This window comes from Triplophysa rosa, linkage group LG12 (assembly GCF_024868665.1).
Source record: "Triplophysa rosa linkage group LG12, Trosa_1v2, whole genome shotgun sequence".
Taxonomy (NCBI): domain Eukaryota; kingdom Metazoa; phylum Chordata; class Actinopteri; order Cypriniformes; family Nemacheilidae; genus Triplophysa; species Triplophysa rosa.
The window spans coordinates 21,610,715-21,624,945 of NC_079901.1; the positions used below are offsets into that span (position 1 = coordinate 21,610,715).

Here is a 14,231-nt window from a genome sequence, read left to right on the forward strand (position 1 = left end):
CAGCGATTTTGTTTCTATTCATTCTTTCTTTGACGTGTGCTAAGCTGGTCTTGTGAGAGGAACCCTTGACTTTGCTTGTGAAAGCAAAATGGAGATGACAGACAGGCATAGCTTTACCCACTCTGCTGAAAGGTTTCTAAAACACATCGTGTCTTGTTTTTGGATCCATCTCAAATACCGCATTAATTCCCTTTCATTAAAGGGTACATTTCATGTAAAGCCATGTTTTTATTGCTCATTCATTGGCATAAAAGAAACAGATGCACTGTATAGATTTAATACATTTACAAAGCTCTCTCTCCAAAAGAACCAAAAAATGAAAGGCCGGCCACATTAAACACGTGAGCACATTTAAAACATTAAACTGAATTGTACATGTGTCTGCAGTACTCATGGCCCATTTTGTTGAAAGACAGTGTAAACTTTACTTGTGCAAAGTATTTTAGGTATAGTAAGAAAAACAGTTTTGGTGCTAAAATAAGAAGAGAATGGAAAATGGCCATCAGAAACTGAAAAATAAAGTGCTACAAGTGGCATTTTTAAAATACACGGCATCAGACAATAGTTCTGTTCACACTAATCCAAACCCATCTAATAATCATTTACTCTCATGTTCTCTCCTGTTCTACTAAGCATGTACATGATATCACACAAATGTGACCTAGTCTGTGAAAATGAGGCTACAAAATCTAATCATGATATAATGAGCATCAAAGTTAGATTTCAAGCGTTAGTTTCACTATGATTTCAATTTGTGACACATCCTTACTCAAGTCAGTATTAAAGGTATCAACATTATATTTGCACAAAATGTTCTTTACACCACATAGGATGATATCATGTAAAAAACAGCAAATCACAAAAAAAATGACTTAAGCTGGGCTTTCACAACAGGATCATAAATAATGTATGCTACGAGGGATTTTTTGAATGAAAATGACCAGAGGAGAAGCCTATCTGACACATCTCCCGGACGTCGAAAGGACAGAAAAATGAGAACGGTAAAAAAAGAAACGTACCTGGACGTCCTTACCAGCCCACTTGCATTCATCTCGTCGAGAAGTTGAAGGAGGCCAGGATATCTATCATAAAGAGAGAGAGAGAACGATATAGGCGTTTTCTGATCGCTGCTGGAATAGAAACCTTGCCTTGGCTTAAGCTGTATACTACAGTATTAACATCAATATTAGCTATTAAAATGACTTTCCAACCACATTGTGGCAGTCGTGTAAACCGTGTTCAGGGTGGAAAGGGTAATGGAGTGGGGAAAAACTGAGGTTTCTTTGGGTTTGCTGTCATGGTGAGCGACAATCTCCTGTGGTGCCGGTCTCATGACTGAAAACGTATGAAACGGCATCCTGATCAGATAAACTCCATATACACTTACATTGAATGTGCCCTCTTTGACATAAGAAAGACAGAAACGAAGAGTTTGTGTGGAGGAAGAAAGTTAGCTTTTTTTAGATGCGCATGCGACCTTAATTAGACATCAACAGGACAGTATACTGTTACTCACAATTAAAGACGTTGAGCCATTTTGTTCCTTTACAGCGTGACAAACTGACCACATGGAAACATCTCTGTAAGACATTACCATCCACGAGCATGGAAACTTCATTAAAATGATCTCCAGAACGCACGTGTCTATTTGTAAGAACAAATGCCACAATAAAACTTTACGTCGCCTGTGTCCATGTTACACCCATGTATTTAGCTAGAACAGAAAGTTGGAACAGCAACACCAATATAATTCAGCAATAAAACTGTGCTAATAATAATAATAATAATAACCGAACTAATATTAACATTTACAATCTTATTGTACGGCGTTGTCATTTGGTTGTGTAGTAGATGCTAAACTGGGCTGCAGTTTTACCCTGTCTGCTCCGTTTATTTAGTTCATTATTTATCCAGGTGAATGGAGAGCAGCTTTCAGCCAAACTCAATGTGATCAGCGTGACAGATTTACTCTGAAATATTCATACACTGCGCAGTGGAAACAGATCCCCTTGTGTGCTCAAATGTGTGTGTCTGTAAGACTGACAGAGAGAACAAGACAAAGATGGAAACTTTGTTCATTTAAATACCAAATTCTCTGGTTTGCAGTTTAAACATAATTATACTCTTTAAACTGGACCAGGTAACTGTAATACTGTGCATTTTTTATCAAATAGGGATGACTAGACATCCCACACACCCACAGTGCTAAACAAATGTATTAGTCCATGCACCACAACCCAACGTAAGCTGCCCTAAACTAACAGTATTGGTCATTTTTTTATGTTTCTATAATTGGTTAACCCAGCAGTAAATGTAAACCCGATTTGACCCAGTTGTAGGCCTATTTCTAATGCTAAAATAGAATTATTGCTGTTATCCATACATTTTTTAATTCGCTATTTACAAGAAAGACATAAACTAGTTATGCACTTTATTATTTTTTATTCAGATTCCTAATTACAGCTATTAACCTGCAGTCCTTTATAGAAAAATATGTTTTAAATTCAGGTTCAATGTTCAATGCTTGATTCATTTCTGACTTCTTAGAGAAGTTGAATGTGCTCAAATTTGTGTATAAAAACATGAATAAAGACTATTTAGTTGTTTCTGTTTTTTTAGATTTTTTTTAGATTTAGATTCAATTTATTGTCATTGCACATGTACAAGTACAAGGCAACGAAATGTGACCTCTGCATTTAACCCATCCAGAGAGTAGTGAACACACGTACCCCCGGAGCAGTGGGCAGCTATCACTTCAGCGCCCGGGGAGCAAGTAGGGGTAAGGTGCCTTGCTCAAGGGCACCTCAGTTGTTACCCGCCGGCCCTGGGAATCGAACCGGCAACCTTCTGGTCATGAGTCCGACTCTCTAACAATGACATTTTTAGTTCTAAACAAGTTTTTGACAGATTCCTAAAAATATTTGCGTTTTCTCTTTATTATGACGCAACCCAGCATGCATGACAGGTACAGTAGGTGGTCTAAATTGGTTAAGCACTGTATGTTACATTACAAACATACAAAAATGTGTCTAAGGGCGTCTTCACACTTGGCGTCTTTTTGACAAGAAAAACTTGACAAGGGCACTTTAAAAAAAAAGCTGGCTGCATTTTGGTTACAAATAGCAGCCGAGGGCGTCTTCTAGGGGTGGGAGAAAAAATCGATTGACATATGAATCGCGATTCCGTCTTCTAGCGAATAAAAATAAAAATAAAAAAATTAATTAAAAAAAAGCGTTTTTTAAATGTTAGTAAAAGTAAATATAATAACGTGACGTCATCGGAACAAGTCAACCGCGAGAGAGGTTCAGCAGGTCCAGTTTAGAGTGTGGAGCTATAGCGGAGCATACTTAGAGAAAGAGAAAACCATTCAGCCCCATTATACTACACTTTAATATAACAACATACATTTCAATATGGTCTTTCTCTGCATCTAGAGAAAGAGAAACAAGTTGAACTTTTTTTAACTTGAAAAGATGCTCTGAGCTTCAGAAAAAGATGCTGGCGTTTAAACAAAACGCTTTTTTAAAAACATGGTTTACTCCATAGGATTATAATGTAAAACAGATGCTGGCAGCTTCAAAAAAGACGCCAAGTGTGAACATAAATTGGTTTCCCGTAATTCAATTGTTGTTCCATCCCTATTGTCTTACCAGTTGTTGGTCCATGTTGATGTCAATCAAGTCGAAGGACAAGACATGGTCTTTTGCCCCCACAAAGAGTCGGCCTCTTTCCTCGTCCAATAAAATCGTGTGATAGGCAGAACTGTTGGCCAATCCGTTGAAAGTCAGCAAGTTGTTCGACTCCAACATTTCTGTGGGGACAACGTGAACAACATTTTATGAATGTACAGTACAAATGAATTACGGTCTCCCACAAACTTCAAAAGCAAAATCTGACAGAAAAATTGTGAACGTTTTTTAAATAATAAAGTATTTTGGAGCTCTGGTGTGCCGACTTTTGTTACTACTTGGATTTACTCTCTTGGTCGAGCACCCATTTGAGATTGATGTGCGTGTTTTTGTCCTCACTTTGCCAAACCCTTGTTACCCATAATGCAAATGGATGAGAGAGAGATGGGTTACTCCAGGGCTCTACTCTGGACTGTCCTGCCAAACCTCCACTGAACTCCAGACAGATTACCACAACATGAATCCACACACCCCACACACAGACACAGGGAAGGGTTTACACTGGCCAGCAGTTCAGCCGCATTTAAAATGCTCCAATTAGACCCGAGATGCCACAGGAGAACTTTTTATAACTTAAACACAACACGTTTTATTATGTAGTTCTTTAAAAAGCCATATGTGTGAATTTTAGGACAAAACTCAAAGCTAACATACATGAACTTGAAAGACATTGTGTCATCTAATGTAAAACGGATTGAACTATATGTTTAGTGAAATTTACATCATTATGCACATCATAAAACACACGCAGACACGCACGCACACACACACACACATGTAATAAATGTACTTGTATACTGTATGAAAAACAGCAGTGAATGTGACAGAGGAGCCTTAGAGAAGATGTGGTACAAGAGAGCAAAGAATAAAAGAGTGAAGTGAAATAGATGAGAAAGCAAGAACTGGATAAAGAAAGGGGCAAAAAGATTAAGATTCAAGTTGAGAAGAATTTAAAGAGGTCAAAGAGAGAAAGCGAGAGAGAGTCTTTCACTCATGCTTGGAGTGGCTTTGGTGTTTTCATTCGGCACGGTGAATAAAAACACTCAGAATGCCTTTTAGCTCAACTCAACTTTATTTACACAGCGCTTTTTACAATTTTCATTATTACAAAGCAGCTGTACATGAAACATATTGACTATAAGCAAAATGTTAAATTATACAAGTAAAAAACAAACAAAAAAAGGTGAACACACACAGAAAACAGACATGCGCACGGGTTCATACACACCCACATGCAAAAAAAACACGGACTCACAACTCCACACGCACAGAAAACAAAACACACACGTATTAACACACGCAGACACACACGCACACACACGCACACACACAGTGTGGTTATCACAGATAAGCACACATTTAAGATAAAGGAGAGAGAAACCCAGGTCAAATATTAAACGGACTAAAAATTCCTATATGTAATAATAAATCAATTAAGCAGAATGTTACGTTTTAAAGTGATATTAATAAATACAAGACTTAGACTTGAACATCACCTGAGGAAGATGTGACCTATACCATCTTAACCAGCTATTGTATGTTTTAAAAAGATGTGTTCTGAGATAAGCTAGATGTAGAATTGTGTATTTGATTTGATTTGTTCGTGGTGTGTGTGTGTAACAAACGGACACACGAGAGTATAACATCTGTCTTACTGAATGGTCAAGTGTTTGCTTGCGTAATTCACGTGTGCTGGGAAGAGCGAGGTCTAATAAAACAGCAGGCAAACATTTATAGCTATTATTCACATTACAAACACACGCAAAATACTCTCTAGCAATCACAGACAGACAGATATTGGTGTGGGTGTAGGAGTTTTCTGAGCGTTTTGATGAAATCATTCCTAAAAGTTAAAACAGAATTGGGGACATACTGTATTCTTATTTTGAAAAATCAATTTATGAAGTAAATATGGCAAACAATGCCACTTTGTTCTGTCTGGTTGCATGTGTCATAAAAAACCCTGATAAATCTGTCTGCCTGTCCCAAAACAGGTAAAAACAAAGCACATTGTAACGTTTACATTAGTCTTTAGTAAAACCACCTCTGTTATGATCCCGTCTGTTGCCAGGGTATTAAAACATCAGATACCAAAGGTAGAACATCATGTAATTGGTGCATCTGTCTATTCATTGTGTGTGTACACAAGCTTTTATCATGTTGGGGAGTGAGAGGTGTATCTATTAGATTTAGTAATCAAATACCATTTGACAACACAACGTTTCCAACCAGAAGAATCTCGTGTAGGACAAAAATGGGTGATTTATGATCTAACTGCACAGTAAAAGTGTCCCAAATTGAAATGTTCATAGCAGGTTTGATTTTAGGTTAGCTGTAGTGACTCTTACTTGAATCAATACTACAACACCTGTAATCTTCTCAGAGCCTGGAGTTATTTATCTAGAACAGATTACTTAAGAACACCCAGTGGAACAGGTTCTCAGAATCGAGGGTTCGAGCACTCATTTTGGAGTTTCAATATATGTTACCACCAATCAGGACAATAAAAGTAAGCACCTCAAGTGTGCTTAATAGTGATGACTAGCATCCCCCATCGATACCCCCATGTCAAAACAAGCACCGTAATTCAAAACAGAAAACATTTAGGAAACATTTCTTGGAACAAATACATAAAACAAGCTAACAACTCAAAAACATAACAGACAGATAGCACATGTGTAAGCAACTTTCACAAATGTAGCAAACACAGGCTTTAAATATCCAAACAGGCCCAAATAAAAATTTACTGTAGTATTTACTATATAGTAGTAAACTGCAGTACATGGTAGTATATTGAAAGCATATTGACGTCATTGTGATACTTTGATATCGCGTGTGTTCTAGATTTGTGTGTGTTCTATATTTTATATTTCAATATGTTCTATATATTTTCTTTTCAATCAACATGTTTCAGTATGCATGTAAAACTGCTTTGCAACGATTATGAAAAAGCAAATTATTCAGAAAATAAAATAGAACCGATAAACTGTAGTAAACTGTCTAGTATTTCATTGAACTTAATATCAACTTAAATATTAAAGTATCTATGAACTTTACTACAATTTACTATAATAAATAGTAAATGCACCATTGTAAATAGTACCTTATACTACATCATCTTTTCATCTGGGGACAAGTATCTATGAATTCTACTACATACATTTTCTATGAATCTACAAATGTATCTCTGAATCTATGTATCTGTGAATTTTAATACAATTTACTATAGTAGATTGTAAATTATACTACAGCATCTTTTTATCTTGGGGAACCAATCATATTGCCCTTGAGCAAAGCACTTAACCTTAGATTGCTCTACAAATATGATTCCTACAACAAATGTCCCGTAGTTCAACGTTCCAACCAAGCGCACATCATTCAAATGCATTTCTTAATACATCATGGTTAAAGGGACAGTTCACCCAAAAAGGAAAATTCTGTCATCATTCACTCACCCTCAGGTTGTGCCAAACAATGGTAGTAGAAATCATCTACTACCATAGTAGGAAAAAAATATTGTATCCTTTTTGTTCTGTTGAACACAAAACAAGATATTTTGAAGGATTTAGAAAAACAGACAGTTCTTGGGCACCTTTGACTACCATTTAATTTTTCCTAATATGGTAGTCAACGATGTTCCAGAACTGAAAATTGCTAACGTTCTTCTGAATATATTTCTCTGTGTTCATCAGAACAAAGCAATCTATGCAGGTATGAAATTACATGATTGTGAGTAAACGATGACAGAATTTTCATTTTTGGGTGAACTATCACTTTAAAGGTACAGTGTGTAATTATTTGGGGGATCCATTGAGAGAAATGCCACTAGATTTCACTGACTGGTCCTTTAAGCTGAGCCGCGGTCGGCATAAAAATAACATTTTGTGTGAAATTTCAAAGATGATCATGAAGATCCTGCCTGGCATTGTGGGTAATCTACCAGTCGTCACACAGGAGGAAGAGGCTTTAGACATGCTGACAATCTGAACCCGACGGGTTTACATACAGTAGCTCACAAACAGACCTCCATCAGGAGAAAAGATAGAGAGACTGTATAAAAAACAGAAATCGTTTTGACAACAGCCTCTTCCAAGCACTCTCTTCACTTCATTTCTTGTTGTGGGAAAACATCTGAGAGAGGGAAAGAGAGATCGTGGAGGGGAGGGCAGGTGGAAGCAGAAGAACGGTCCCATCTGAGGCCGATAAAAATAAACTCTCCTACCCTACATACTGCTGTACTCTCGGCACTGCAGGGCACATGTGTTTGTGTGTGTGTGTGGGCAGATGAAACATGAGTGTTATTCAATCTCACCTTTTTCCATTCATTGCAACATGTAAGTCATTCTAATCATCCCTTCTGGATCCGGAAGAGTTCTGAACATTAGTTTGGCCTTTCTGCAGAGTTCAGGGACGATTTTATGGTGATCAAATGTCCAAAATCAAATCTAATCCTATTTTCGCTTTTTTTCCCAGGGAGAAAAAAACTGTATTCAGGCAAAAATATTTTCCATTTCGCAGGAATTTGGCAGACTATTGTTTTAGGAGTGCGTTCTGGCTGCGGCTTTATTCCTGAAGAGGATACACAGAGTTCACATGCCGTAAACGCAAACCAACACAGGATTCTTGGCGTGTTTGTGGATTAAAAGCTTAATTAAAGTGAAATAAAACTTCTCTGGTTTCTTCGTGAGATTATGGCGGTTTTAAAACTTTCTCATTGGAATGGAATCGCCTTACACCAAAAACAATACTCCACCACACACACACGCACACACATGTTGGGTTTCCATGTTTTATGGGGACATTCCATAGACGCAATGGTTTTTATACTGTACAAACTGTATATCATATTCCCTAAACCTAACAATCACACGAAACTTTCTGCTCTTTTAGATTTTCAAAAAAGTTAATTCTGTATGATTTATAAGCTTGTTTCCTCATGGGGACCAAAAATTGTCCCCACAAGGACAAGGATTTTGGATATTGCCATCTTTGTGGGGACATTTTGTATTAGGGTTTACCCTTCCCACACACACACACACACACACACACACACAGGCAGTTGGTCTCGTGTTAAAACTCTTGTGTAGCTGAACTTCTAATTGGAGACAACATTTGTGACCACATCCTTTCTCTTGTTCTTGCTGTCTTTCCACAGGTTGATATTTATTTAAGGGTGTTATTGTTAACCTGCCCTGGGAACTCTGGGCTCAGATGGGATATTGATCTGCCCCTATGTGAGATACACCAGTCCCTTCAGTTAGGACTTCCTCATGGGTGGTTTCCTCTCCGCACACACACACACACACACACACACACACACACACACACACATAAAGGTTCTGCTGATGGAAATACATCTGGGGAACTTAGTCGTGTGCATGCGCGTATGTGTTTTGCCCGTCAACCATCAACATTTGACATCGTCAGTTGACCTAAAATGTACTTTGTGTAAAACAATTATTATTTATTTTATTCATGTTAAATATATTATTTAATATGACTAATTCAACCAGACTGCATTGGGCTACACCATTGAGAGTCGTTTATGTGGGCCAGAACAGAAAGAATATCATCTGTCCGTGCTGTGGCGTAATTTTGTTTTGAAAAGTGGGGGGACAAAGACAACAAAACAATACTTAAATAAATTGTTTCTGTAATAACTCGTTGGGAATATTTATCATATATAGCGGGTTGCTCGACTCCATTGGCCACTCGACTCCAGCTCTCAAAGTATGTGGTTCCCAAACAACTTTGGGCATTTGGGGAAGGTCACTTGGCTGTTGCGGTGCATTACACTTAAAGACTTATTACATTGACTAAAAATTAAAATTGTTGGTACGCGCGTTTTTGTGCTTGGACACTGGATGCACAAGCAAGCGCCGTGAGCGCGGATGATGCACGCATACTGGCGCGTTTCTGGAGTCGCAGCTCTCTGTCTTCTCCAAATGTAACTTATGAGTATGAGCAACGGGAGATGGTGAGAAAGTGGCGCATCGTGCGTTTTACAGAAGTTTTAGATGTTAATGGCACCTGAACAATACACACCTTCAACAAGAATTTCTTAATTTCTTCCAAAAAGTGGTGGGGACATCTCCCACCTGTCCCACCAAGAAGTTACGCCTATATTTGTCCGTGGTGGTTTCAACATTTGAAATGTGGGCCAGGCCTGGCTGTTATGCTGACTCATGGAAGACAGAAATAATATTTAGAAAACCTGTCTAAAACTATATATGACTTGAAATTAAAATGACAACACAAATAAGTGTTGTCATGTAAAGTGCATCAATAAAACAAGTGAAATATACTGCACATACTGTATTCACATACACACTGTTTCCGTATAGGTTTGGAAAAATTATGCCACATATTATCACATGAAAAAATAAATAATTGAAGGATTAAAAAATGTGTTCATGTGTTAAATATAGTTCACATAATATGATATCGATAGCAAACATTTGGTATGGTACTATAAGGTTCAGTTCGCTAACATAAAAATTAAACAAGATTTATAAACAAAAACTTTATAGCATATATTAATCTAGGTTATTGTTAATTTATTAATACTGTTGTGTTTTGTTAAGCCGTGATCATTCCAAAGACTGTAATTTCATACAACTGATCATAATTATTTATTTTATTATTTTTAATAACTATGTTACCAAATATAACAATCGCAAACAAAACAAATAAATTACAAATCTCTGCCAAGATCTTTAGTTTTGTTATCTGGATACATTTGTTTTTGCAACGCTAACTTGTAATGTATCTAGTTGTCTAAGGACAATTATAGACGATTTTACTGGACGCACTTGCCTGGCCAAAACTTAACTTCCGGTCTGTTTGGTTATGATTGTTTATTTATTGTATATCAATTGCATTGAATTACATAAAACTACTCAACAGTTATTGATTCTTCGCGGAGGTCTATTGCAAGTTAAATTTAGGCCAAATAATGTTGTTTCCGCTGAAACCGTCTATATAACGTTTATAAACTTTCAGCCTTCACTGTTCTGCCATGAGTAATCACACACACACACTGACACACGCACACACACACACACACACACTGACACGCGCATGCACACGCACACACGCACACACACACACACACACACACACACACACACACACACACACACACACACACACACACACACACACACATTAATTGATGATGTGAATTCAGCAAAAGATGAATCAGCCAGACTGGGGTGACAAATGTTCAGAGGTGTGCGGCTCTGCTTTGGTGCTGGTGGATATCAGAATCAGTCTTGGCTTTTAACCAAGTCGTGTTTGCTCAAATCAAATCAGCCTGCAGACACACACATAAACTCACACACACAACACCTACAATAAACACCCACTTAAGGGCAAAAACACAAACAGTATACAGTATACATTATGTCTTTCTTTCAGTGTCTCTTTATTTGTTCCAAACTGTGTGAACGCCTGTAGGTGTCAGTATTTGATACTATGAGACTCGCAGTGAACAGCTCCAGGCGTGTGTGTGTGTGTGTTAGTGTTGTGCAGGCAGATGAGAGCTCTGGGTGCTTAAGAAGCCCCCCCAACCCCATGTGTGTCTGTTTGTGCTGGATTCAACGCGCCTGACAGTCATACACATCAGGGTTCATACAGAGCTCCGCTTCCACCAACCAGCTAATGAGAAGCTGTCATTGCAATTAGAAACCTGGCAGACAGAGAAACGCTTCACTATATACAGCCATCTGCCCTGACTGTTAAACCTCTAAACCTCTAAATCTCTCTCTCTCTCTCTCTCTCTCTCTCTCTCTCTCTCTCTCTCTCTCTCTCTCTCTCTCCCTAATTACTGAGGGAGTGCAGGACGAGATCTTTCATTTAAACACTCTCACTGTGAATTCAGTCCTGACAGCTCACTTCATCATGAACGGCAATCACATTAGCAAGAGTTTTATTGTTATAACAAACCGCGCCATTAAAAACTGTTTAACAGCCACCTCGCATTATTCAGTCTACACTTATAACACACTCCCTGCCAATGTTATAAACAATTGACACAAACTGAAGCATCTGATTGTTAAAACAGAGATTAAGAAACACATGTGAAGCACAGTACATTTACAGTAACTTGCAAAGGTGGGAATATGAAAGATGGGGGATTTTTGGTGGTTCTGACAGTGCGCAGTGATGTTATTTACAAATGATAAAAATGCAACTAACTTTATGATCCTGCACAGTTAAGATAAATGGCTTATTCACAGATAAAGGGAAAAAAATAATTTCTTGTTTTGTTTGTTTCATCAAAGTCTTCTGTAGTATTCTACAAATGTATTTGTCACAAAGAAACTAGAAAAATCGGACAGACACCGACATGGAAAGGTTTTGGGAGTAACGCTTTCCCTTGAAAACCATAACCACATAGAAAGTGTTGGGTTACCTATTTATGTCTAATTTAAAAAGTTACTTTTTATGAGGCATGTAGAAATCAGGATTGTAATTTGTGATATCAAAACTGTATACAGTACAACTGAAACCAGCGTTTTGTGTTTAATGTAGCTGAACATCACAAGGGGTGAAATATGCATGTTAATACATTTAAACATGATTTAAACATTCCCACCTGTGTTTCCCAATCTGTGCATACATCGCATACTACTTCACATAATCTTATAGAATTATAGAGTCATTTAAATGTGTTTTTAATAGCACTTCCTTCAATGTTGTAAATCAAATCTCTAAACTGTATTGGACAGTTTTGTCCTCTGAACAAAAACACAGTGAATCCAACCACTACATTTACTAAATAAAATGAAGTCTAAGTCAAATGAATTATTTAATTTGACTGAATCAAGCCATTCACATTAGGTTACGTCAACAAAAGTCATGTAGCAGCACATTTTTACTGTAGTCAATGAAACATATATACTGTATATATATATTTTTTGCAATTTAAAATTAACATTTAAAAATGTCCCAAATATATGTTTATTCTACCAGATAATCTTTGTAAGACTTCAGCAGTCGACCACCCTAAAGTCCCCAAAACAAGCCAAATGCAAAAGACTGTATCACTTCCAATAAAGCCCATTAGTGTTTAACTTTTGAATTGTAAAAGCAAATGAATAAAAATGTAATCTTGACTAATGGAAACTTAATCCAAGTGTCCGTTTTAAAGTCACTCTCACGAATTTAATTCACTGTTTGCTTGCTCATCATTTACAACATGCCATTCGAAATGCTTTATTAAAAAATGTCAATAATAAAAAATCCAACCCCAAACATAAAAACTGTAAAAGGCTGACGATCTAAAACCAAGCCAACTTCACACACACTCTCCATAGGAAGACACCTCCAGCCCAGTCCGATCCCATTAAAGACCTGCTCTGATTCCTCAGTCAAACTGATCAACGTCTCTTCCTCCCAGAATTCCCAGCAACAAAACATGCTTAAAGAAACCCACCTTTATATGAGAGTTTAAGACGGGGCACGTTGTTCTTGCTCCTCTGAGCGTCGACTCCTCTCTCCGGCGTGCTGAGAGCCCACAGCAGCGTTACAATCCCCCACAGGTAGTCCATGTCTGCTGGCTGCATGCAGTCCCCCGGCTTCCACAAAACACGTTTCAGCAATCCAGTCCTCTTGAACACCACCTGAAGATGGAGCAGGTGTGTTTGTGTGTGTCGAGTTAGTCAATATGTGTGTGTGTGTGTGTGTGTCACACAACGATCACATCTCTTCTGGTGAAGCAGTCACTGCCTCAGGAGATGATCATGAGTGTCCACTGCTTCTTCACTCATTCAATGTCTCACTTTCAAAATGTGTTTTCCAGTGCATAAGCCTGTGTATATCCTTTGTTTTTAGCACTCTATGACTGTTTTAATTAAGAACTCAACTAAGAGCAACGTAAGAATAAACTAAACTGAAACTCGCTGAAGCCCTGAGCGCTTTCTCTCTCTATCTCTCTCTCTGTCTCTCTCTGCAAAGCTCAGCAGACGCACACATGGTCACAAGAGCGCAAAGACTGAGAGAGAGAGAGAGAGAGAAGGGGAGGGCTGTATTTCAAGCAGATGATTCTCTAGGTAGATTTTTCCCACTTCCACATCCCACAATCTCTCTCTCTCTCACACACACACGCACACACACACACACACTTGGTGTCTCTCTCTGTCCCACTCATTCGGCAAGGAGTGTTCTGACAACGGGGAGCTTGTGTATTCAATCATTTCAACAAAATCTAACGTGAACAAACTTTATGATCTCAGGATACTTCCTGTCAGTGTCTCACGCTGTTGTGTGGCGCCCGGGAGTTAAAAAAAACACTCATTTGAACTCCACCCTCACACCAGACACTTATTTTTAGCACCACGAGGTGAAGACCTGTGGCGGGAAGGATGATAATCCATGTTTAAAGACATCGTTCAAAGCACTTATTATGGAATTAAACTGTATTCTTTATATACCTTAACGTAATTTTGACATCGAATTGTTTCAGCAAATGAGATTTGAGAGCTATCAAAGAAAAAAAAAAGATCTGTAAACAAAGTTTATTTTGGTCTGCTTATCATT

General features: G+C 37.9%; 1 protein-coding gene across 1 annotated transcript in view; it reads right to left on the minus strand.

Annotated features, from left to right (window-relative positions):
• The window catches only part of sema3ab (sema domain, immunoglobulin domain (Ig), short basic domain, secreted, (semaphorin) 3Ab), a 31,929-nt gene extending 18,271 nt beyond the window's left edge, over positions 1 to 13,658 (minus strand). The window contains exons 1-3 of the mRNA XM_057348245.1: positions 13,129 to 13,658; positions 3,651 to 3,811; positions 1,020 to 1,082 (exon numbers count right to left, since the gene is read on the minus strand). Of these exons, the coding sequence (XP_057204228.1) occupies positions 1,020 to 1,082; positions 3,651 to 3,811; positions 13,129 to 13,258 (354 nt within the window). The 5' untranslated portion in view covers positions 13,259 to 13,658. The remainder of the gene's footprint in view (positions 1 to 1,019; positions 1,083 to 3,650; positions 3,812 to 13,128) is intronic.
• Between the last annotated feature and the right edge of the window lie 573 nt (positions 13,659 to 14,231).